Source organism: Arachis ipaensis, chromosome B10 (genome assembly GCF_059453495.1).
Source record: "Arachis ipaensis isolate K30076 ecotype BB chromosome B10, ASM5945349v1, whole genome shotgun sequence".
NCBI lineage: Eukaryota > Viridiplantae > Streptophyta > Magnoliopsida > Fabales > Fabaceae > Arachis > Arachis ipaensis.
The window spans coordinates 16,611,375-16,636,679 of NC_142435.1; the positions used below are offsets into that span (position 1 = coordinate 16,611,375).

At 36.1% G+C, this 25,305-nt stretch overlaps 3 protein-coding genes across 3 annotated transcripts; all 3 read right to left on the reverse strand.

Moving 5' to 3' along the window:
- Positions 1-4,999: 4,999 nt before the first annotated feature.
- On the reverse strand, positions 5,000-9,035 carry LOC107623008 (TCP-1/cpn60 chaperonin family protein). Its single transcript, XM_016325118.3, has 9 exons — positions 8,589-9,035; positions 7,577-7,895; positions 7,082-7,430; positions 6,730-6,862; positions 6,464-6,516; positions 6,122-6,224; positions 5,737-5,903; positions 5,438-5,551; positions 5,000-5,339 (listed from the first exon to the last, which is right to left on the reverse strand). The coding sequence occupies exons 1-9, from the start codon at positions 8,785-8,787 to the stop codon at positions 5,169-5,171; spliced, it is 1,608 nt and encodes a 535-aa protein (XP_016180604.1). The 5' UTR covers positions 8,788-9,035; the 3' UTR covers positions 5,000-5,168.
- A 5,868-nt stretch (positions 9,036-14,903) lies between these two features.
- Positions 14,904-15,786, reverse strand: LOC148579258 (zinc finger BED domain-containing protein RICESLEEPER 2-like). The gene is made up of 3 exons (XM_088489226.1): positions 15,499-15,786; positions 15,100-15,418; positions 14,904-15,007 (listed from the first exon to the last, which is right to left on the reverse strand). Exons 1-3 carry the CDS (start codon positions 15,784-15,786, stop codon positions 14,904-14,906), a joined length of 711 nt encoding a protein of 236 aa, XP_088345352.1.
- A 119-nt stretch (positions 15,787-15,905) lies between these two features.
- Positions 15,906-16,463, reverse strand: LOC148579259 (zinc finger BED domain-containing protein RICESLEEPER 2-like). Its single transcript, XM_088489227.1, has one exon. It carries the CDS (start codon positions 16,461-16,463, stop codon positions 15,906-15,908), a length of 558 nt encoding a protein of 185 aa, XP_088345353.1.
- Positions 16,464-25,305: the final 8,842 nt, after the last annotated feature.

Here is a 25,305-nt window from a genome sequence, read left to right on the forward strand (position 1 = left end):
GTTAAGGATTTCTGACGATAAGGACGAACTTTCAACAAAACCCAATCGCCAATCTCGAAGCTTTTCTCCCGGCAGTGTTGATCTACTTGTTTCTTCATTTTTTCTTGTGCACGTTGAAGAGAATAACGCAGTTCCCGATGCAATGCTTCATGTACTCTCAAAAATTCATCCACGGTAAGGACCGTGGTGGCCCCGGGTGGTATCCGGGTAGGGTTCTCATCGGAAATTCATAGAGTGCCTCATGTGGTGACATATTAAGAGAGGAGTGGTGAGAGCTATTGTAACAGAGTTCAGCCCACACGAGAAAAAAGGACCACTGATTCGGGTAAGAGTGCGTGAAGACTTTAAGATATTGCTCCAATGTTCGATTCACTACCTCGGTTTGACCGTCACTCTGTGGATGATAGGCAGTGTTATAGCTGAGCTTGGTACCACTAAATTAGAACAAAGTTTTCCAAAACTTGCTTAGGAAAATAGGGTCTCTATCCGAAACCACAGTGATCGAAAATCTATGTAACTTGACCACAGAATTGATGAATGCCTTGGCTGCATCCTTCACTGTATATCCTGGTTTAAGAGCAGTAAAATATCCCACTTTAGTAAATCTGTCCACCACCACTAATATCGCAGTATACCCAGCAAATTTCGGTAATTGCACAATGAAATCGAGAGAGATCTCCACCCACGGTTGTTCTGGCACTGGGAGTGGTTGCAATAGTCCCTGAGGACGTGCAGAACATACTTGGTAACTTGATAATCCCAGCATTGTTCAACAAATTTATGGACAGCAGTCCACATTCTAAGCCGAAAGAATAATTCTGCCATGGATTTATACATTTTTAGTAGTCCGCCATGACTCCCACGTACTGACTTGTGAAGCTCATGTAAGAGTAATTCTTGTAACCCATTATAATCAGGAACCCAAAGCTTTTCCCGATATAGGAGCAGTCCATCCCGTTCTCCATAATCCGCGCTAAGCTTGCCCTCTTTAAGTTGCTGATGTAATTGTACCATGATGGGGCAGTGAGCATTAGCCCTCCTGAGAGAATCCCATAGATCTGTTTGAACCGTAGTGAGGCTGCGGAATACAAATTCAGAGTCTGAATTAGGGTGACGAGAGAGGGCATCGGCAACCTGATTCATTCTGCCAGCTCTGTATTCAATATCGAACTCATAGCCCAACAACTTTGCCAAATAGTATTGTTGCTCTTGTGTTAAAACCACCTGCAACATGAGTTCCTTTAACCCCTGGTGGTCAGTTTTAATAATAAACTTCTTTCCCAATAAATAGTGGTGCCAATTAGCCATAGATTGTGTAATTGCATAAAGCTCCCTGATATAAGCTAAAGCAAGACTCATTTTCTGTGTCAGTTTCTTACTAAAAAAGGCTAGGGGATGTCCGTTCTGCATTAATACTGCACCAATACCCTTATGGGATGCATTTGTCTCTACCGTAAAAGGCATAAAAAAATCTGGTAACGCTAAGACTGGGGTATGAATCATTGCAACCTTCAACTGCTCGAAGGCTCTATTTGCTTCTTCACCCGAATGAAAAATATTTTTCTTGAGTAACTCAATCAAGGGATGAGCAATTTGGGCATACTTAGCGACAAACTTGCGATAATACCCTGTTAACCCAAGAAAGCCCCTAAGTTGTTTGAGAGAACTTGGCTTTGGCCATACTTGAATTGCTTCTATTTTAGACGGGTCAACTTTCACTCCATCTGCCCCAACAATATTGGCCCAAATACTCCACTGGCCTTTGACCAAAGAGGCACTTTGATCTCTTAGCGAACAGCTGGTGCTAGGATAGGACAGTGAGGGTAAGCCTGAGGTGGTGCAAGTGATCCTCCCAAATCTTGCTATAGAGAAGAATATCATCGAAGAAAACAGCAACAAACCTTCTCAAATAAGGCTGAAAAACCTTATTTATAGTAGCATGAAAAGTTGAAGGGGCATTAGTGAGACCGAAAGGCATGACTACAAACTCATAATGCCCTTGGTGGGTGCAAAAAGCCGTCATGTGAACCGAATCCTCATTCATTCGAGTTTGGTGTAACCCGATTTCAAATCAATCTTAGAGAAGTATTCCGCACCAAAGAGTTCATCAAGTATCTCATCAATGGTCGGAATGAAAAACTTATCCCAAATAGTAATAGCGTTTAATTCTCTATAATCGACACAGAATCTCCAGCTCCCGTCCTTCTTCTTGACTAGTAAAACAGGGCTGAAAATGCACTTTGACTCTCCTGGATTACTCCTGTCTCGAGCATCTCTGCTACCAAACGTTCAATTTCCTCCTTCTGAAAATGAGGGTACCGATATGGTCGAACACACACTAGTTGTGAACCTGGTAGTATGGTGATAGCATGGTCTATGTCTCGGTTGGGTGGCAGCTGAGTTGGTTCGTTGAAAACATCTCCAAATTCTTCTAAAACTCATAATTCTGGCTGCACCAAAGTGTCTCCCTTCTCGTCCTCTGTTAGCACCTTAAGATGGTAGAGAGTGGTGACAACCTCCGATGAGAGCATCTTTTGAAATATTTTGTTACTCATAACGTCAGCTTGAAGCAACCGTTCACCCTGTAGCTTTACCGCAACATCATTCACCACAAATTCATAGTAAGGAATCCATAATGTGTGGTAACATAGCCGAGGCACATCAGCCACTGAACTCCGAGAACTACATCAGCCCCTTGAAGATCCAACATAAAAGTGTTAATGGAGAATTGGTACCCCTATGTTACCAAGGGAATATTCTCGCAGTACGCCTTGCAACCAATCACATCTCCATTGCCTAGGAGTACCTGAAAGTGCGTGGTCTGCTGAATCGGAAAGTGGAGTCTCTCCGCCACACTTGCCTTCACAAAATTATGGAAACTTCCCCGTCAATCAACACCATAACCGGCTGCCCATGTGGTAACATAGCCGAGGCACATCAGCCACTGAACTCCGAGAACTACATCAGCCCCTTGAAGATCCAACACAAAAATGTTAATGGAGAATTGGTACCCCTGTGTTACCAAGGGAATATTCTCGCAGTACGCCTTGCAACCAATCACATCTCCATTGCCTAGGAGTACCTGAAGTGTGTGGTCTGCTGAATCGGAAAGTGGAGTTTCTCCGCCACACTTGCCTTCACAAAATTATGGAAACTTCCCTGTCAATCAACACCATAACCGGCTGCCCATTATACGTGCCCTTCACGCGAAAGGTGGTGGGCTGGTATTGACCTACCATGGCATTCAAACTAATTTCTAGTTGTACAACATCCACTACAATCGGCGCCTAAGCACCCAGAGGTTGAATCAATTCAGGCTCGGGTTCCTTCAGGATCTCGTGCATTTCTTCCTCTCCAATCAACAAGTAACAAGAAGTTTTACATTTATGTCATGGTGACCACTTTTCTCGTAATAGTAACAGACCCCCTTGTCTCTCTTCATCTTAATTTCAGCTACCAACAATTTCTTAAAAAGGGGGTTTGATGTGGAGTTTCTAGTATTAGTGTTTGGCTGTGTGTGGGAGAAAGAAATGGGACTAAGGTTGGATGGTTTGTTTGTCGAGTATCAATTAGGGAGGGATTATTGGGGCTAGTTTGGATAGGTTTGGTGAGGTTTGGTGCAATGTGATTGATAGATTTCATATTTGAATTGGTTGCATACTTCTGCTCATATATCTTTGCTAATAAAACGGCATGAATATACGATGTCGGTTTACCTAACAATAATTCGCATTTCAGGTACTCTTGAAGGCCAGCCATGAATAATGACACCACCCAGTCCTCACAAAGTCCAGTAACATGATTGGTAAGATCTTCAAACTGTTCTTGATATTCTGCTACGATACTAGTTTGCTTCAACTCTTTGAGGGCGGCCTTAGGGTCATAGTACTAGTTCTATCCAAACCTGATAAGTAAGGTATCCAAAAAAGACTCTCAAGTATATGCAATGTTATTATAGACCCCCAACGATACCAGGCATAAGCAGTTCCAGACAAATGGAAGGAAATCATTCTTAGTCTCATCTCCTCAGGTACCACAAACCATTCAAAATACTCTTTCACTTTAGAAACCCATTCATCCATATTACTATCACCATCAAAAACGGGTAAAATCAACTTTTTTACCTCTAGATTGGTAGAATTGTTGCTGATGTCGAGGATGTGAAGAGCCATCACCGATCGGTGTTACTTGCTTCAATTTTAGTGCTTCAGACAGCATGCTTCGGATTTCTCTCACTGAGTCCTCCAGTCCTTCCATACGCAATGCCGTCAGTCCGTGACTTGCAACCTCCACGTGATTCCGTTGCAAAGCGACGACCAAAGTTCATGGAAGCCATACTTCCTCTCAACAAGAGCACCAAATGATAAAAGAAAATGCAGAATAATATGAAAATGTAACGATTAAACTGTAGAAGAAAAATGTATAGATTATTATTAGTACTGAATGAAAATGGAAATAGATGAAAGAGAAAGTGTCAAAAATAATTTCCTTTTCAGAGTCAAGGATGAACTCCTAAAATACCTCGAGAGTCCATATCACAATACATTCCTCTCTAACAACATTAATTCTTCTTTTCTATAAAACCCCTCTAACTAATTCTCCAACTCGGACCTTGAGAAATAATCCTAGCTCGACCTTGAGAAATAATCCTCTGTTTTGCACCCTATTTCTCACTTGCTAACAAAATCTTACTTCTCTGGTTCTCATTGGTTTAAACTCTGCTGTGTGCCTAATTCACTTGGTCCAATTTTCTCAATTACAGCCTTATCCATAATTGGATTTATTGTGGAGCTATCAACTTTTATTTTATACCTTCTACATATTAAACATCTAATGAAATTTGTATTTTAAATAATTATTTTTAATTTTTTTAAATTATTTATATTAAATTAACAATTATAAAAATAAAAATTTGAAATTAATTTTGTAAAAACATGAAAAGCAGCTGAACTGAACAGACTCGGTAATCCTGTTGAACCGCTAGTTAATATGACATAAATGCATCAAACAAAATAAGTCACTCAACTCAGAATATAAAATCATGTCAAATTCTTAAATTCTTAACGGTAAACTGTGAACATACCAACTCTGACTAATACCAAATAAAAAACAAAACTATCAGCAATCCATGATCTTGATGTGGAAAACATCAGTTGAAAACTTTAGTTTCAGAACTCTGATGGGGAAATAACATCATCAATTTTCAAAATCATCTTGACAACTTGAGTAGCAAGCAAGATCTGTTGCTGCTTTCCAATCAAAGTTTCAAATACGTTTTGCTCACGCATGTCATTGGTGCCAACATCATTGCAGTCGATGCCAAAGTTAGGATTATTGTCCTGAAAGCAAATTTAAGGTTATTGCCATTATATTTGGGAGTATAATTTTTTGAAATTAAGTACAGATATAAAACAGCAGCCAGTTTAGTTCAATCTACCTTTATTTGCTGGGACTTCACAGCAGATAACGTTTCAATAGGTTGAAGGCCGCTATTTTCAGCAAGGGCCATCGGAATGGCCTCCAACGCATCTCCAAATGCTCTGATAGCATACTGCATGGTAAAGAAAAACCAGCCATCAATAAAATTATTACATTTGATCCACTATAAGTACTGAAAGTGACTGTTTAATACAGTTTCTAAAGTGCTCTGGCATCATTACCATACACTGAGAATATCTGTACATTGGCCATGCATAAAAAAATACAATACCTACATGATTCGAATAATATTCATACCTGCTCTACTCCAGGGTATCTATCAGCAGCAGCTTCCACAGCAATAGAGCAGGAAATTTCAGCAGAACCACCACCATATACTATAGAATTGTTGCGGATGAGATTCCTAGCCACACACAAGGCATCATGAAGACTGCGCTTTGTCTCCTCTATGATCATTTTGTTACCTAACAAAAGAGACAACACCATTTAATTAAGCCCTATACTATATCCACGGGTTAACACATGTAAAATCATTGATACAGGCAATAATTAAAATAGTTTATTATTCAGATCCAGATTCAATCAAGACCAGCTTAGGAGATAATCTTCATAAAAAGATAACTAATTCGAGAAAATGCGATGCAAACCAATCAAAAGAGGGTCAAAGAGTACATGATCTCACCTCCACGAGTGAATATTGTCACAGCCCTCGAGTTTGCACAATGCTCAATGTACAGCATCCGGTCTTTTGTTGTACCAAAGGATTTTTCTCGAACCAAACCAGCCTTAATAAAAAATATAATTACGTCACTAATTCCAAATGTACAATAAAGAGAGCACATGAGTCCATAGCATATGGAATGCCACCCTATCAACGAATACAACAAGCATGGAACCACATCCAAATGCCTTAAATCAAACACGATTGCAATAATAAAGAGTAGCCAAGTGTCCTAAATCAAACTCAATTGTAATAATAAAAATAAGAAGGTTTTGAAAACCACTAAAAAGAGTAGCATCATACCTTTCCCAGCTTTTCAGGACTCAACTCTTGGAACCTAGGCACAATTCTTCCACCTGTATTTACAAGTAGATATTTACACTGTTAATAAGAATAAAAAGCATGTTGGAGAGTAGTGACAAAAGCGAGAAGTTGTAATTCATATATTCATATATATTACTAAAGCCTGGTTATTAGAGTTGATCAATTTGAAGCCTATCATTTTACTCTTCATAGGAAAGGAAGAGATTTTTTAGACAAAAAAAGAGAATGTATTACTAAAGACATACCTGTTGCAATTGCGATCAATTCCAACTCTACACCACCAACCCATCTGACAGCAGGCAAGTTCCTGTGCATTAAGAGATGATTTGCTTCATCGTCAAAGCCCCACTGGCAGATAACCAGGGTTGCACCAACATCCTGCAAATCAAAATAAAAATTTCCTTTCAATTAAATCCAAAATTCACTTTGGCAAGAACACAAGGGTTATATAACTAGCCCATTTTAAAATTTAAATCCCAATAATATCATCTGCCAAAATATAAGATGGCCAAGCATTCTAGTTCCCTTATAGGAAAAGACCAACGGTAGGCTGGACATTAGTAATAGAAATTTGATTATGCTCAAATAAAATCATACCTTGCATTTTTGAACCATGTCATCAAAATACTGTTGCTCTTGTTTCCTTAATGTCTGGAACTTCTCAACGGTATCAATGTCCACCTTATGCTTAGTCTTTGGCTTTGGAGGCTCAAAGGGGCAAGTCAAGATTGCAATTTTAGCATCTTCAATTCGCTTTGGCATTTGTGGATGGCTCATATCCTTGTCAACAACAATTCCATATATTAACTCAGTATCCTCCAATTTACCACCAACTTTCCCTTCTACTTTAATTAGATCTAAGTTAACATCTTTCCTTTCTAGATCAGCAACAGCAAGAACTGCTTTGACAGCAATCTCAGCCAAGCTGCGCTTGCACCGATTCACACTGGAAAATTAAACAAAAAAGGACATTATAATGCCAAGAATTATCTTAAATTTTGAAATTCTGAATTGAACACAATTCAAAATCCCAAGGTGTGACATCCATCATAACAAGACAAATTATTAGAACCTGGATTATATTACACTCACATTTTAGAGGACAAAGTAGTCATACAAGTTTGAATCAAAGGCTCCAAATCCGTAGGCCCAAATTCAAACTTTTTAGCAATATTCTCCAGGTGATCAACAGCAATCCTGGATGCCATTTCATAGCCCTCGGCAACCCTAATTGGATGAATTCCACGTTCCAAGAGCCGCTCAGCTTGCTCCAGAAGAGCTCCAGCCATAACAACAACTCCAGTAGTTCCATCCCCAATTTCATAATCCTGACTCCGGGACAGCTCAACCATCAGTTTAGCAATCTGGTTGTCAACGTCCATCTGCTCCAAGATTGTTGCTCCATCATTCGCTGCAAACAAGAAATGTCACTAGTTAGTGGAAGCAACAAATAAAAATTCTACCAATAACCATATCTCAACAAAACATCACAAAGCTTCTAAAGATAAAATTGCAAAAAAGTGTCTATTTCCCAATCTGAGTTTCAAATTAACAAAACAAGTGTCGATTTCAGGTCTCAAGGCACTTCAATCACACCTACACTTAGTTCGTAAAACCTTAAAAAGCAACCACATTTACAAAATCCAAAATTTTCTACTCAAAACTTCACCGGCTCCGGGAAGTTACTACACAGTACACACAACATGCCTTTTACTTCAAAATTTAAAGTCATCCAACACAAACTGCACCCAAATCTACAAGAATTAATTGCATTTCGCTCAATCAAAAACACTGCACAGTTCAAAGTAAAACCAAAAATAACTTTCCATATATTTAACACTTCATGCCTAACCTAAAGTACAAAATGGTTAAATTTTCGCTTCCTAGTTCCTAGAGCTCATGGATCACTATCAAAACAAGAAAAAAAAAACAGAGAGCAAAAATGGAAAGCAAAAGTGTCTAAAACAGAAACTCGAAAAAAAAACAAATCAGAGCAGGAAAAAGAAAAGGCGGCACGATTAATTATTTTTGAAAAAAAAAAGGTAAAAAATCTGAAAGAAATAAACAGAAAAGAAAAAAGGTGGTTATGGTTGTTAGAACTGACTGATGATGACGTCGCCGTCGGGGCTCTGGAGCATCTTGTCCATGCCTTTAGGGCCAAGGGAGGTGCGAAGGATGCGGGCGACGGCTTTGCCGGCGGAGATGTTGGCCTTCTGTGCATCGAGTCCTCTCAGTCTGCTCTTCTGTTCTTGCTCCTTCAGTATAATGAACGGCCTCCCGAACTCGTCGAAAGCCAGCGCCATTTCTCAACTATCTCTCTCTCTCACGATCTTCTTTGAATCTTCGAGATTTGGCGGAGAGAGTGAAGAGACGCAAACAGTGCAGAAGGTTACTCTGTGTGTGTGTGTGTGAAGTTGCTTTTGGTGGTTCTTGTGTTTCTCTCTCCGTTTTTGGAGGAAAAAAAGCCCTAACCCTCTCTTGACTCGTTGCTGCTGCAGATGTTATATGTATGCTTCCCATTTCTAAATTTTCAATTATTTCTCTACGTTGTATGTTTTTCATTTTTTTACTTATGTTTTTGGTGTGGAATGGATACAGCAAATGAGGGACGTGTGAGCCCCATGAATAGAGAGACGTAAAAGCCCAATGGGCTTACGACCGGTATTTATCCATGTGATTATGTTTTAATATACTAGCCGATCAAAAAATCATAAGATTTATATATATTATACTAGCGTTGCATGTTAGAGTATAATTAAGGTCGATTAACATTATTTAACATATCTGAATATTTATTATAAGATATTATATTTTTATTATTTCGATTCTCTTAACATTTATAAATATTTTTTATATTATATTATTTTATACCTACAAACTATTTCTTTAGTGTTCTCTCTTATATTTGTTTAACATGGTATCAGAAAATTCTCCTTAAAAAAGATAAATTTTTCTTCTGATAAAATTATCATATTTTTTTTAGAGAAAAGATCATGTATATGAATAACAAAATATTACAGAAACACAATCTAATTTGCCAGATATAAAGAAGAAACAAACTTTAATATAGAATAGAAAGATAAGTGATGCATCACTACTACAAAACATGTATCCAAACTCCCACTACCACTTAACCTCTATATCCCAAGACCAAAGCAAGAAAATAAGGTTAATAAATATTTTTATCATCAGCTTTCCTCAAAAGATATTACTAATTACAGTCTTCAATGTAGGAGAACACACTTATGTACCATATAGCATAATGCAATAAGTAGAGAGATATCAGCTTAGTACTTCATATAAACACTTCATATCACATTTGATTATCAAGATCCTCTTCTTCATCTTCATACTCTCTTTCATGGACAATTGCATCCTGATATTGTTGATATTTAGAGGCAAAATCATTCATGTTGTTCTTTGTTTTTGTGAATTTTATTTTATATTGTATTATTTCACACAACTTTTTTTTTTTTGAAAGGAAGAGCTCAACACAACAAGTGGAGCATAGAAATAACAAACAAAACTACAATTATAAAAGAGTACATTATAAGAATACTAAATGATGCCCGCTGTCATCTTCGGCATTGTCATCAACAACAGAAGGGATCCACACCTATCCACTCCTTATAGTTCATGGAGGACTGGTAGATGATATCTTCAACCCCTTTCCCTTTATTCTGAAAAATTCGCCTATTCCTTTCCAGCCAAATATTCCAGATAATGGTACAGAAACATACCATCCACCGCTTGCGCTCCTGTTTACTAGTTGATAACTCAGTCCAACTTTGAAAATGCTCCTTCAGCGTTCCGGGCACGACCATGGCCTTCCAACAAAAAACAGCCATGCACACCACACCTGTCAAGAAAATCCACAACTAAGAAACAAGTGGTATCCAGATTCAACACTTTCATTACACAACACACAGATAACATCCTCCTGGTTAACCACTTCCAACCGACTCAGCCTATCCTTCGTATTAACCCTTCCAGTCAAGACAAATCATATGAACAATTCGACTCTAGGTGGGACTAAACCTTTCCAAACTGTCCTAGTAAAGCTGTAGCTCACTATATTCTCTGGAAACATTTCCACCTGCATAACCTGCACAAAGGAGTTAGTAGAAAATACACCCTGTTTATCAAATTTTCACACAACTCTGTCCTCTCTCCCATATACTAGATTAACCAGTTTTAACGTTTATATCATTTTATTTATAATTTATTAATCTAAAATTTTTATAAATTTATGATGATAAACAATTCAACTAAAATTATATAGGTTTATGTTTGATATTTTCGTTTTTTCACAAAATAATAATAATAATAATAATAATAAGATAGTCATTAATAATAAATATTTTATTATCTTAAAACTTCTCAACCTTAGTCTAAATATATACTAAACACAGAATGATAAATAATTTGGTAAAAATATAAAATAACATTTTTCTATAAAAATAGAACAAAAATGCACCTAAAATTAAAAAAAAAAAACTCCTCTCTAGTAGTAATTAAAACAATTTTAATGACTTGTTCTTCTATAGAAAGAATTTTAAAAATCAAATCTCCTTTTTTTAGTTCACACATTTTACAAAAAAAAATTTTAAGCAGAGTCAAGTTTATGTTTTCTCTCTACTTTTGTTTTTAAAAACAGAGACTAAATTTATTCACATTAAATAAGCAGATTTTTTTATAAAATAAGTATAATAATCTGTGCCATATATGTGATCAAATTGAAATTATAATTTTAAGCTATTATGTTAACATTAATTTCAATTATAATAATTTAATTAATAAAAAATTAACTTTTTCTTAATATAGTGTTAATTGTATTAACTATAAAATAGTTATTTAATATACTTTTTTCAATAAATCAGACATATATACTCAATGTGACCATAAATAATCTAGTAATACTTAAATCCACCAACAAAATTTTATATGTTGGTTTACTGTGAAGTAAGAACATATCAAAATCAGCTCAAAATGAAGAATAAACTAATAGAGAATCCTAATGAAAAAAGTTCGGCAATAAACAATAAATAATTTAAACCTACTGAATAACAATTCAACGTTATCCTTTGATACCTGCAAAATATATACCTGAAACAACGCTATATCAATGTTAGTATATAAAATTATATGATTAACGTAATTATAAAATTGTTTATCAGGAGAATAAAATAATACAAATTTTTATGATAATTTTAATATTCTCAAGCTATTGATGTACAATAAGAATGCATTATCCATTAGCTCCTAGAATTGCTAAATTTTTTTAATTGATAGTAATAAATTTTAATAAATAAATAAATTTAAGTAAGACATTTTGTTATTACCTTTTCATTATAGACCCTCAAAAACTTCTCTATATACCACATTTATCGTGCAGTTATCTTCCAAGTGCCCATGATCTTGCAACAGCACTCGCAGACCATCTTTACTCGTTACCCTTGATAACGCAACATACAATTGACCATGGGTGAAAACTGGCCTTGGAAGGTAAATTCCAACTTTCGATAGAGTTTGTCCTTGGGACTTATTTATTGTCATTGCAAATGACATGATAATTGGAAATTGTCTTCTTTAAAACCTGACCGGTAATGTTTCCTTATTTGGAATTAGATTCAGTCTTGGGATAAGAACAATACTTCCAGCTTTGTTACCGATTAAAGTCTTGCATTCTATCACATGATTTCCCATTCTTCTATCTTGCATTCTCGTTCCATTGCACAAACTATTAGTTTGGTCTATATTCCACAGCAACATAACAGGAGCGCCAACCTTCACAACCAACTTGTGTGGTAGTAGACCTGAACAATTTATTCCATTTAGAATCTCCGGCGAGAAAGCATCTAACTCAAATTCCATATTTCCCTCCTCAGCACACACAGAGTCTGAACTTAAGTAGACTCTTTCTTGTCCAGGTAATCCTGCAGTCATCTTGTAGTTAACATCAGTGACACAATCTAGAGTTGGTGCAAGAATTGCTTTATCCTTGAAATAATTTTCAACGGATAAATTGGATAATATATCTGGATACACAAAATCAATGAGGTCATCCAAAGTTGTCTCAGAGTTCTTAACCAAAATGTCAAATGGTATATGAACGATCGATTCACCATCTGTTGTATCACCAGCCAAACCATCACCAATTTTGAGTAGCCATTCTGCAAAATTTCTGAGTTCTTGTATGTTGTTGTTTTCACCTAGTGACAATCTCATATTTTTTTGTAAGCTTCAAAACCATACAGTTATGCCACAAATATGAAGAATTAATAGAAGACTGGATTATATCTTGCCTTGAGCCTCTAGGAATCATAGATAAAATTTGTCTAAAATCTCCTCCGAGAACAACAACTTTACCTCCAAATGGCAAATGAGCATTATACGGATCTGAGCACCTTAAGATGTCTCTGAGGCATTTGTCTAAAGTTTCGTAACAATACTTACTTATCATTGGAGCTTCATCCCATATGATTAATTTGGCCTTGGATATTAACCTTGCAAGAGGACTTCCCTGTTTAATGCTACACAAAGAATCTTCAATTATGGTCAAAGAAATTTTAAACCTTGAATGTGCAGTTCTTCCGTTAGGCAACAGAAGTGCAGCAATCCCACTTGAAGCAATATTTAAAACTATACCTCCTTTAGACCTAATTGAGCATGATATAGTTGACCAAGGTTGTGAGAACCGGACCGGTTAATAAACCAGTGAAGTGACTGATTCACTAGTTTACTGGTTCAACCAGAGTTCAACCGGAGTTCAACCGGTTTAATTAAATATTAAATAAAATTATTAAAAATTTAATATATAAACACATTAAACACAATACGAGTTCCATAATGCATTGAAGAGGAAATTATCCCATAGCTATTAAATGTACAATGATGATGCCTATACCAAAATGAATTATGTAAATGGAACACAAACTTAAAAAACAATCTACAACCTCTAGAGCTCTTGGTGGCTTCAGTTCCCTTTGAACTTTTTCATCTGCATTACTCATTGACTCCCCTGCCCTATTGCATTCTTCATTGCTCTTGACATGCTCCTCTGCTGTGTTGCACGGTTCATCAAGAGCCATTCCATTCCCGTCTTCACATTTACCATTCTCTCTATAATCTTCAAGTAGAGATGCATGAGGGACATCCTCCTGGGGTTCAGAAGCATCACTTTCAGATACTTTCACCACCAACACAATATAACAAAAATCAAGCACATAAAATACACCAAAATTAGATAAAATTCAAACTTGATAAATTCAGATGATACAACAATGAAGTGATTAAACTATAGCAAAATTCAGAATGACAACAATTCAGAATCCAGACGATTATATCAATTCATACAATTCATACAACATTCAATATAATTAAATTCAGCATTTCATACAGTTAATTCACCAAAATTCAATATAGCAGAATTCAATAGAGCACAATTGAACTTATATAGCAAAATTCAAAAACCAGAGTCCCAAAATTGAACTTTTATCAAACTTATATTCGGTAAAATTCAGAATTACAAAATGATTAATCCATATCATTAACAAAATAAAAAAAATTGAAAAGCAGAAGAACTCAAAATAAGAACTCTGCATCTGAAGTTATGAACTCAAATCTGCCCTAAATTTCTCACTGAATAAAAAATTAATTGAAAAAAACAAAATCCAATAACTCAAAAACCGCAGGAGAGCATAGAAGGCCAGACGACGAAGATGACAGAAGCCGATGAATCTAACATATGAAGTACTAAAATAGCAAATAAAAAAATAATTCAGAGGGAGCTCAATTATAAGTAACAAAACTCCACAGTAAAACCAGCAACACAATTATTAGTTGGAGTAAAGGGACACAGGGCCACAGAGGAGAAAGGGGACACAGCAAAAATTATTAACAAAACTACACAGCATAACTAATTAGCTATTATCAATTTATCACAGTACTTACCGGCGGCGAAGAGGAAGGAGAATGACGGCGATGACAAAGGAGACAGCACAACACGGCAAAAACAGAGAGAGAGAGAGAGAGCGCTCGAACAGAGCAGAGGAGATGCGGTGGCTGTGGGTAGGGGTGGCAGGCGGGGAAGTCCGGCCCGTCCTGCCCGGGCTGGCCCGCCCCTCCCCGCCTATTCAAGCAGTCCCAAAATCCTAGCCCGCCCCACCTAATGGCGGGCTGGCGGGCTAAGCCCGCCTAAATTTCTTTTTTTTTTTTAAATATTTATAAGGACATATCTTATATTTAAATCAATATAAATACAAATATTAAATATAAATAGTCTCCAAAATAAATAAATATAATCCAAAATACAAAAACATAGTTATAAATAGTCCCATAGACAAAATAAATATAATCCAAAATCCAAAAACATAATTATAAATAGTCTTCAAAGCAAATTAAACATAATTCGAAACACTTAATTTTCATCTTCATCTTCATGTAAGTCAATAACATCATTGGAACCAACTCCTGAAGAATAGCCTTCTCCTTTTGCAATATCTTCCTCATCTTTATCTTCCTCTAGAAAAAAGTAAATAAATATATTAGAAAAATAGTACATAATAATGTTCAAAATCACTCAAGTATGTTGTATCTCATAAATATAATTATACCAAAATCATCATATCCACGTATCCAATTTCTGGTGCAAATCATCGCTTCAACATTATCTGGCAACAAACGACTTCTATACTTATTCAAAACATGAGAACCCATGCTAAATGCAGATTCTGAAGCCACGGTAGTAATAGGAATGCTCAACAAATCTCGTGCCATTAGTGATAGTGTTGGAAAACGATGATGGTTGTCTTTCCACCATTGCAAAACATCAATGATTGCATCATTGCAAAATAATATTGCCTCACTCAAATAAATATCAAGTTGGTTCTTTCCACTTTTCACTTCAGCTTCTTGATTACGGGACATCAAATCCTTTGCATTGCAAACAATATATGAATCAAAAAGCATGAAAAATAAAAAATACATATAACCAAGTAGATAAAAATACTTACACCAACAATTTTAATAAGTTGAGTTCCAATTGCAGAAGATGTTGCTTGAGAAAAATTACTTGAAAGTTGGGAAGAACTCTCTACAGTTGTAGAGGAATTGTGGTTATAAACCTCAAAGAGCTTGTATAACTTACTCTTCACATGCTCCACTTTGTCTATAGCACTAATAGGATCAATCTCATTATAGCAATGAACCAAAGTGTTGAGTTTAAATCTAGGATCAAGAACTGCCCCAAATGCAAGAACAACACTGTATTCCTCCCAATATTTCTTGAACTTAATCGTCATTTTTTCTCCCATGTTCCTTATAAGAACTTCATCATTCTTCAAACTATTCATTAAAATAAGCTGGATTTGCCAAACTTGTAAAAAATACAAGTTGGATGTTGGGTAAGAAGTTCCAGACATCAACTTGGTAGTTTCGTAAAATGGTAACAAGAAATCACATATCTTTTCAGTTCTTCTCCACTCATCTGATGAAGACAATACTCCCTAAATCCAGCATCTTTTACTTTATACATTTCAAAAGCTTTCTTATAAGGAATAGCACTTGCAAGCATTACATAAAGTGAATTCCACCTAGTAGGAACATCTAAACATAATGCAGTCGTATACTCAAGTCCCTCAATATCTTCAAAATATTCTTTAAATTTAACCATTCGACTTTCAGATTTTCTCAGATACTTAATAGAATCTCTAATCTTATGCACTGCATCACCACATATTTTCATTCCATCTTGGACAATAAGATTTAAAATATGAGCAGAGCAACGAACATGAAAGAATTCACCACCACACAACAATGAACCATGCACATCCAAAGTACTTTTCAAGTGTTCAACACAAGTATCATTAGAAGAAGCATTATCCAAAGTAACGGAAAAAATCTTTTTATCAATTTTCCACTCAGTCAAAAGCGTAAAGATTTTAGAAGACAACTCAAATCTTGTGTGAGGAGGAGGCATATGACAAAAATTGAGAATTTTACTCTGTAATTTTCAGTTCTCATCAACAAAATGTGCAGTCAAACATATAAACCCCTCATTGGTATTGGAAGTCCAAAGATCAGATGTTAAGCAAATTCTATTTGGAATGGAAACTAAAATTTTTTTAAGTTTCGCAACTTCTCTCTTGTGAACTATCACTATGTCAGCCTTAACCGTATTCCTAGAAGGAAGTTTCAAAGTTGGACTAATATATTTCACCCAATTTCTAAATCTCCTATCATCAACCATATTAAAAGGCTTATCCCCAGCAATTACATAAGAAGCAAACATATCTCTAGCCACTCCTGAATCAATCTTAAGTGAACCCATTTTAAGTTGCAATTCTGCTATAGTTTGACCAATATCTTCATGCTTAATTTGAGTACAACTATTAAGATATCGTTTTATAGTAGAAGTGCCATATCGCTTAACTCCAGCTTTAAACACCTTCTTGCATCCTTTACACTCAGCACGTTCTACTACATCCTTATCTGGACCGAGCTTTTTGAAAAAAATCCAAACATCGGATGTTGCTGGTCTCAGCCTTTTCGAACTAGGTTCATCAACCTCGACCGGAGCAGCCTCAGAACCAACTCCAGTAGTAACAAGGTTACTCACAGTTTCAGAATTCATATTTTCTGAAATAAAAGCAAATGTAAATTGTTTATATGAATAAAAAGATTGTTTATATGAACCAAATATAAACCAAATATCAACCATTACTCACAGTTTCAGAATTCATATTTTCTGAATCCGCATCAGATTCAAGTATTCAACCAAATATCAACCATTATCAACCATAATCAAAACTCAACCATTATCAAACAACATAAAAAATAGGAAACAATTTCTGAATCTGCATCAGATTTAACAAAATATCAACCATTATCAACCATAATCAAAACTCAACCATAATCAGATTTAACCAAATATCAACCATAATCAAAACTCAACCAAATATCAACCATTATCAACCATAAACCCTAATTTACCTATATCAAACAGCACAAAATACAACAAACAAACCTAAATTGATGAATCTCAAACCCTAAGCCAGAAAACTAACCAGAGGAGGCGATGACCAGGACAGAGGAGGCGAGGAGCAGCCGTGTCGCAGACTCGCAGCGATGAAGATAAACAAGGAGACCCAGAGTCCCAGAGAGCGAGACCAGCAGCGAGAGGACAAAACCCAGGAGCCTAGGACCGAGACTAGTAGCGACGACGGCTAGACGGAGCAGCAGCGGTGGCTAGAACCCACGAGGCCACGAGGACCGAAGATCGACGGTGACTCAGTGAGGACGGAACTCTGAAGTGCGAGCTTGACGACTGAGGTCGATGGAAGTGCGAGACGGCGGGTGTGAGGTGTGACCGTGTGAGAGACTGAGAGCGACGGTGAGGATTGAAGACCTTGGGGATGAAGCTGAAGGCTGAACGCTGGAGACTGGAGAAGCTGAAGGCTGAAGGCTGAAGCTCTGTCCTCTGTGTTGACTGTTGAGGACCGAGGGAGTGACCGAGTGAGAGACTGAGAGTGACAGTGAGGAACTGAGGATTGTGGTCGAGGAGACGAGGAAGCTGCAAATCTCAAAATTGGAATTAGGGATTCATTAGGGTTTCGTTGGAGATTCGGGTCGAGTCGGGTCGGTGGGTGAGTGGGTTCATGGGTTCTGAATCTGGGCTGAAAAATCAGCCTTTTAACCAAAAAAAATGCCTCAGCCCGCCGGGGAAGCCCGCCCAGGCCCCGCCAAAGCCCACGGTTTGAGCGGTGTGGGTTAGGCGGGCTTTTGTCTTTCGGCAGTCCCAAATTTCCAGCCCGGCCCGCCTTTTTTGGCGGGTTACGCGGACCGACCCGGCGGGTTTAGGCCCGTTTGCCACCCCTAGTTGTGGGTTCTGCGGGGCTGTGGGAGCTGCGGGGGTTGGGGCTACGCCACTAGGGTTCTTCGAATCTTTTCTTTCAATTTTGAGAGAGGAAATGACATGAGAAATTAAAAAATTTAGTTTGAAGCTGCGGGCGATTGTTAAACCTTATTTATGAGTTAAGTTTTTGAATTGAGTTGCTTTCATAGAATTCCCTCGCCTTTGTTGCTTAAGATTTTATTTTATAAAGAGGGATAGGAGTTGTATCTAAGTTACACTTGAATTTGTTTGTATAATATTTACCAATAATTATATTATTATTATTATTATTATTTGGTGATGCTTGATATATGATTTGATAAATAAAAACAAAATTTTCTGGTATTTTTACTAAAACTGGATCGCGATATCGAACTAGAGGCTCAATAGTAAATAATAAAGGAAAGTAGGTTGGTAACGCCTTACTTTCGGTACGATCATGACGTTCTGGAAGTTGGATCGTTACAAATGGTATCAGAGCAGTTCGTTCCTGTTAGAGCCTTGGGAATGGACTGATTATGCTTCATTGCATACTCTGAGTGTCTGTCATGCTTTGTGACTTGTTCTGATAACAAGAGTTTGAGTTCTATATGCATGACTGTCTGATGATTAACGCTGTTAGTCTACCGTTGCATGCCTCATGGTATTAGGTCTGGCCAACTTAATACTTATAATTTATGTACATGGCAACACTAACAGGTTATCATAGACGAAATAGAAGTAATAGGTAATGCGATTCACGGGATTTGGGAGCGTTAAGAGGTTATAAAATTAGCTTCGATTTGACGTATAATCTTTATTCGTGCCACATGAACTCGTGCCATGTCTTTCTTAGTTGCTTTCATTGGAATTCTCTAGTTTGAATTTTCTCCTTAGGATGTGATTTGATTGTTTCCCAACCATACCTTGTCATTTTTGTATACTTTTGCCTGCCTTTGAATCTGATTGCTTACTTGAGTCTTTCTGAATATTCATCCTTGACAATGCCTATACTTCGGTTCACATATTTTGTTTTCATTGATTTCAGTTTGAACTTATTTTATTATATCAATTTTCGAGGGCGAAAATTTTTCTAAGGTGGGTAGAATGTAACAACCCTAGTTTTTGAAAATTAAAATAATTAGTTGTTTGTGATTTATCTTATTTGTTGATAATTTTATTTTAAGAAAAATTATTTTACTAAAGGTAATTAAATGTAGTTTCATGATAATTGAAGTTTAAATTAATTAGAATTTTTATATAATCTTTATTAGATATTTGATATAATTGAAATTATAATTTTGATAATTGAAAAATAAGAAGAATTGTATAATTTAATTTAAATAAATTCTATTTTGAATGAATTATGTTATTAATTTGAACTCCTAGAAATTATTTTATTAGAAATGATTAGATTGATATTTATAAATACCTTAAGTTTAAGTTAATTAATATGTATGTACAATTTTTATTATAATTAGTTATCTTATAAATTAAAATTAAATTTTTGGTAATAGAAAAATAATGAAAAGTTATATCATTTAATTTGAATAACTAATATTGAGCTAAACCATATTTTATAAAAATGTGATTAATATATTTATTTTATATATTAAATTAGAAATAATTGATTGAACTTAGCAATATGATGATAAATAATGTTCCTAAATATTTTTAATAGAGTACATTTGATTTTAAAATTTCTCTACCCTCCAATTTTATCAAAATATCTATTCATGTTTATCCATATTCTTTTATAAAATCCCTAATTCCTAAACCTAAATTCCCAAATTGAATCAGAAACCCTAATTTTCCAAATTGGAAACCCTAACCCTAGAGACCCCATCCCTCACCCACGGAAACCTCATAGCAAGAAAAGGGGGAAATGGAAACAGGGGAAGATGGGAATCAGAGAAGAGAAAAGAGAATCAGAGAGGAAGGGACGGCGCTACGGCTAGGGCTCGCCGCCGTCGCAGTCACCGTCGCGCCTTGCTGCGCCGTCACCACCGTTCCATGGAGCTGCCGCCGTCATCCACGCGTTGTTGAGGGAAGCCCGAGACGGAGATGAGGGAGATGCCGTCGCCGCCACCGCCGTCCTTGTCGCTGTTTGTGGAGCAGCGAGGAGCGTCGTCGTCGAGGCCACGTCGTTCGTCACTGCCCAGTCGCCGTTCTGTCTTCCGTGAAGCCCGTTCTGTCGCCTGAGAACCACCACGAAGAGGAGAGAGCTCGTGCGCGAAAGGTAACACCGTTGTGCCTTCGTCGCGCCTCCATCACCATCGAACTGCCTTGCGGTTTCTAGTCCCGTCGCGTCTGGTCGCCGTCGAGGGAACAGTCAATGTCGCGGTTGTGAGCATGGTCTTCGAAGAGAAGAGAACGCAATGAGAAGAGTTGTGTCACATTTCTGCCACCGTTGTTGCACTCTGCTGCTGCTGCCGCGTCTCACTAAGCTGTTGCTGGAGGAGGAGGGCTCGCCAGTTCTGCCTCTGCTTCTAGTTTTTGGAATTTGGAAAAACGCCACTATCACTACTGTTTGTTGGGTTCAAGATCGTTGTTGCTATTCTTGCTCTGTTCTGCCACCATCAAGTTTGGAGGAGGACGCTGCCACTGTCACCATTGAAGCTTGCCAGGGAAGGAGCTATTGACAGAAGAAACTGCTGCTGCAAGTAGTTATTGTTGTCGCTGAGAACCATTTTGTGGCTACTGGAACCACCATCGGAGCTGCTGTTCAGTTAATGCCGCTGCTTGGGTCGCTGCGGTACAAGACGCCGTTGATGGAGCTGCTCTGTTTATTGATTCCCGCAAGTTGCGATAATGAGGTAGGGGATTTAACGTTTTTAATTTAGAATGCCTACAAAGTTATTTGGATAAGTGCAAATGGTTAACAATGGTTAAGAATTTCTTAATCGACGTGAATGACTTGAAATACATTTGAAATTGGTTGGTTGTTATGATTATTCTGAGCTGTGTCTGAAATTAGATGCTGTTGTGAATAATGATTAATTTAGTGTAATTTATTAAATTGAAATATGCTGAGCTAATTATTGAAAAGCTGTCGAATGAATAATTAATGAATTGAGTTTGGATTGTTGCTGTGAATGTATGGTTTTCTTATGAGAAAGTGGTTGGTGGAATTAAGTTTGGAATGAGGTTGTGGGAGTAAGATTTGTGTGGTATTAAAAATGATTTTGATTTGAGGCTGTGAATTGTGATTTGTGAGCCATGATTGAATTGTTTGAAAGTGACTAATTATTCGAATTCCTGGTTATGCTGATTTCTTGATTTAGTTGTGAAATTGAAATGTAATTGATGATGGTGGATATTGTTGCAAGCTTGTTTGAGAAATTATTGGTTACTGGATATGTTAATTTGATTGGATAATATTGTACTGAGTATTGAACTGATTCAAGCTTGTACTCGGTTTGGAATTGTTGTGATAATGATTTAATTGTGACTGCCTTCTGATTATTTCAGAGTTGTTGGAAATTCAGATTTTAGTTGATTATGTTGAGTTGGTTGTTATTGTTAATTTAAGGTTAACCAGAGTTGATTTTGAGAACGGTTAAAGGATTGAAGGTTGATTACTAAAGTATTTTCTTAAAGTATGATCTTTTGAATAAATTGATAACTTTGCTAATAACTAAATAACTTTAAAAATAATTGGAAATGTGAAAGGATGGTGTTTGGAATATTAGTTATGAATTTTCGAAGCTGGATTGATTTACTTTTAAAGAATGGTTTATGAAAACTCTGATTTTAATTGATGTTAGAATGTCGATTGTTAAACTGATTTATGATGAAATGATTATTGAGATTTTGTTGTTATGATAACTACTGATAAAAGGGCTGGTGATTTGTTGAGAAAGAAGGAACCCGTAAGGGTGGCTAAGTCCGAATTTTAGGGGAGGTGCTGCCGAAATTTTATAAAATCTGAGGTTTTATTTGAGAAGTTATTTTAGAAGACTTGGATTTGGAAAATGATATTATTTAAGTTTTATTTAGTTAAGAAAGGAATTACTCTATTTTAAATTTGATTTACCAAAGAAAGGTCTATGTTTCAAAATTAAATTATTTAAGAAAGAAGCTATATCTTGAGATTGATTCAATATGAAAAGAATTATGTTTTAAGCTTGAAATAAAGGATTACTTTTCAGAAGTTTGGTGAATTTATAAGGTTTGAATCCGAATGATAAAGAGAAATGGTTTGAGCCAAGATGTTGTAAAAGTGAGAGATGTAAAGTTTGTATAGCATGATTGAATAGAGAAAGAAAGTGGTACTGCATAAGAATGTGAAAGTAATGATGAATAATGAGAATGATAATGAATGATGATAATGAGAATGATTATGTAATGATCTGCTGCGTGAAGGCAGCCAGATAGATGGTGGTATGACCACTAAGAGCGCTTCCCTGGGATACTTAGCTATAATGCTATTCTGTAAGTCAGAGGACTCTTACAGAGGTATCGAGAAAATACATGACTAGCATATGCTCCTGTAAGTCAAAGGACTCTTACAGTGAGTGTATGTGAGTGTGCTCCTGTAAGTCAAAGGACTCTTACAATGAGTGTGTTGGGCAGACTAGCTCCGCCCTGCAAGTCAAAGGACTCTTGCAGTGGGTTGTTAGTGCCGCCATGCAAGTCAAAGGACTCTTGCGATGGGTGTTGCCAATAGGGAAGCCTTACCTGGTCAAAGGACTCCGGGTAACGTCGGGAGCGGGTATGTAACCGACAAATGAGCTCATTACCTACACTAAGGCTAGACATGCATCATCCTTGTGTGTGCATTTGCATTTGATTGGGTTTGCTCGTTGTACTTCCCTATGATTGTGTTGTTTGCCTTGCTGTGACTTGTTTGTGTGCTGAATTGAATCTCTTGTTAGTGCTATTAGTTGGTGAATGTATGATGATGATTAAGAATTGACGTTGTGATTGAAAATTAACTATGTGGTTGAGAAATGCTTAATGTGACCAGTTTTATATTTTAGAATTTGTTTTGAGCTTAGATTTTTGAAAGAGGTAAATAATTAGTTAAAGTAAAACCAAGAATAGTATTTTAAAAAAGGTTTGATAAAAATATAGTTTCCTTGAGTATGTTAATTATTTGCATATTAATCATTACTTTTACAGCATTCCCATTCCCTACTGAGAACGTGTGGTTTGTTCTCACCCCAAAATCTTCCACCCTTTCAGTGATACAGGTTCGAAGACTCAGTTTGAAGCTGCGGGCGATTGTTAAACCTTATTTATGAGTTAAGTTTTTGAATTGAGTTACTTTCATAGAATTCCCTCGCCTTTGTTGCTTAAGATTTTATTTTATAAAGAGGGATAGGAGTTGTATCTAAGTTACACTTGAATTTGTTTGTATAATATTTACCAATAATTATATTATTATTATTATTTGGTGATGCTTGATATATGATTTGATAAATAAAAACAAAATTTTCTGGTATTTTTACTAAAACTGGATCGCGATATTGAACTAGAGGCTCAATAGTAAATAGTTAATAAAGGAAAGTAGGTTGGTAACGCCTTACTTTCGGTACGATCATGACGTTCTGGAAGTTGGGTCGTTACAAATAGCTGTTCCGAAATGTCGAAAGGGCGCACACGGAGATGGAGCAGTAAGACGCAATGACAGTGGTTCTAGAACGGGACAGCGATGGCAAGCACACGCAACGGGCTTCTTCTTCAAGTAATTGATTAGCCGCTAAGTTTCTCATAGTAAGTGAGGGGAATTGCTACCTAATAACGTGACTTTTCAAGGAAGGCGGGGAAGGTAGAATTATAAGGGTAGGTGAGGGAGTTGAATCACTGAATGGTTAGGTTAGAGAGTGTTTGCTTTGTTTGTGATTGGGCTTGGGTGGGTTAGCGAGTTTTTGGGGTAAATAGAGTTTAGTTGGATTGTGTCCCGTATAAGAAAAAAAAACAAATCAGCTGTATAGATATATTTTTTGCAAAATTTATTTACGTTAATTTTTATTTTTTCATAGGCTACTATTAGTTTTAAAATATCTATTTAATACATCATATGTTAATATTAATGATATTTTTTAAAAAGGTATTTTTAAAAATAATTATAACATGATTATAAATATAATATAAATAAATATGTCAAATAAAATGTTAAATCAATATGCTTACCAATGCCCTTGTTGAATTTTGCAAATTGGATAATTAGTATATATTCGGTTGCTTGGTGATCATGTAAATAATTGAGTAGTTGAGTTGCAAATTGATCCCACAATGTGCATCTAATTTTTTCCTCATTTCTAAATAAAAGCGAAAATTAAGAGAAATAAGTAATAATATATAATAAAAAAAGATTTTACATATGAATAGATAATTGTTACAAAATAAATTATAATTGTAAAATTTTAAATCTTCACATACTGCAAATCATGGAGATCAACCACAATGTAATGGCCATTTTTTCCTACTTTTGACCATGATATAAGTTCTTCTTTTCCTGTCAAGAGTCCAATAACATCTAATTAAAAAAAACGAATTAAAAGCATGAAATTAAAGACAAATAAATGAACAACACAATAATAATAATAATAATAATACAAATTAACTACGTACCAAATAAGTTAGCTTTTCATTTGTTTGTCTCAATATATCAGCATGATCGAGAAAACTAAAATGATTGTCAGGAATATTATGATCATCGATCATATTTACTATACGTGACTCCTTCTTAAAAGTTATTCTACACACATGTGTAGTTGAAAGATAAATTCCGCTTGATTCCTCAATCAGAAAATTTGAGAAGACATAAACCTTCCCCTCGATCAAATCATTCTCAAACATCTTTGCCAAATAATTCTTGATTGAACAATGAATTTTATCACACTGTAAAACAAATTAAAAATGAAGACTATTAGCACTTATAACTCTATTAAATCGCGCTGTCATTGATTCGTCCAAGGGTTTACTTATCAAATAAATTTAA

Coding starts and splice junctions, on each gene's coding strand:
- LOC107623008 (XM_016325118.3), bottom strand. CDS start 8,787: ATGGCGCTGGCTTTCGACGAGTTCGGGAGGCCGTTCATTATACTGAAG. Junction 7,431..7,576: donor ACTACTTTGTCCTCTAAAAT/GTGAGTGTAATA, acceptor TTAATTTTCCAG/TGTGAATCGGTGCAAGCGCA. Junction 6,517..6,729: donor ATTGATCGCAATTGCAACAG/GTATGTCTTTAG, acceptor TTGTAAATACAG/GTGGAAGAATTGTGCCTAGG.
- LOC148579258 (XM_088489226.1), bottom strand. CDS start 15,786: ATGACGATTAAGTTCAAGAAATATTGGGAGGAATACAGTGTTGTTCTT. Junction 15,419..15,498: donor AACTTATTAAAATTGTTGGT/GTAAGTATTTTT, acceptor TGCAATGCAAAG/GATTTGATGTCCCGTAATCA. Junction 15,008..15,099: donor ACGTGGATATGATGATTTTG/GTATAATTATAT, acceptor ACTTTTTTCTAG/AGGAAGATAAAGATGAGGAA.
- LOC148579259 (XM_088489227.1), bottom strand. CDS start 16,463: ATGCCTCCTCCTCACACAAGATTTGAGTTGTCTTCTAAAATCTTTACG.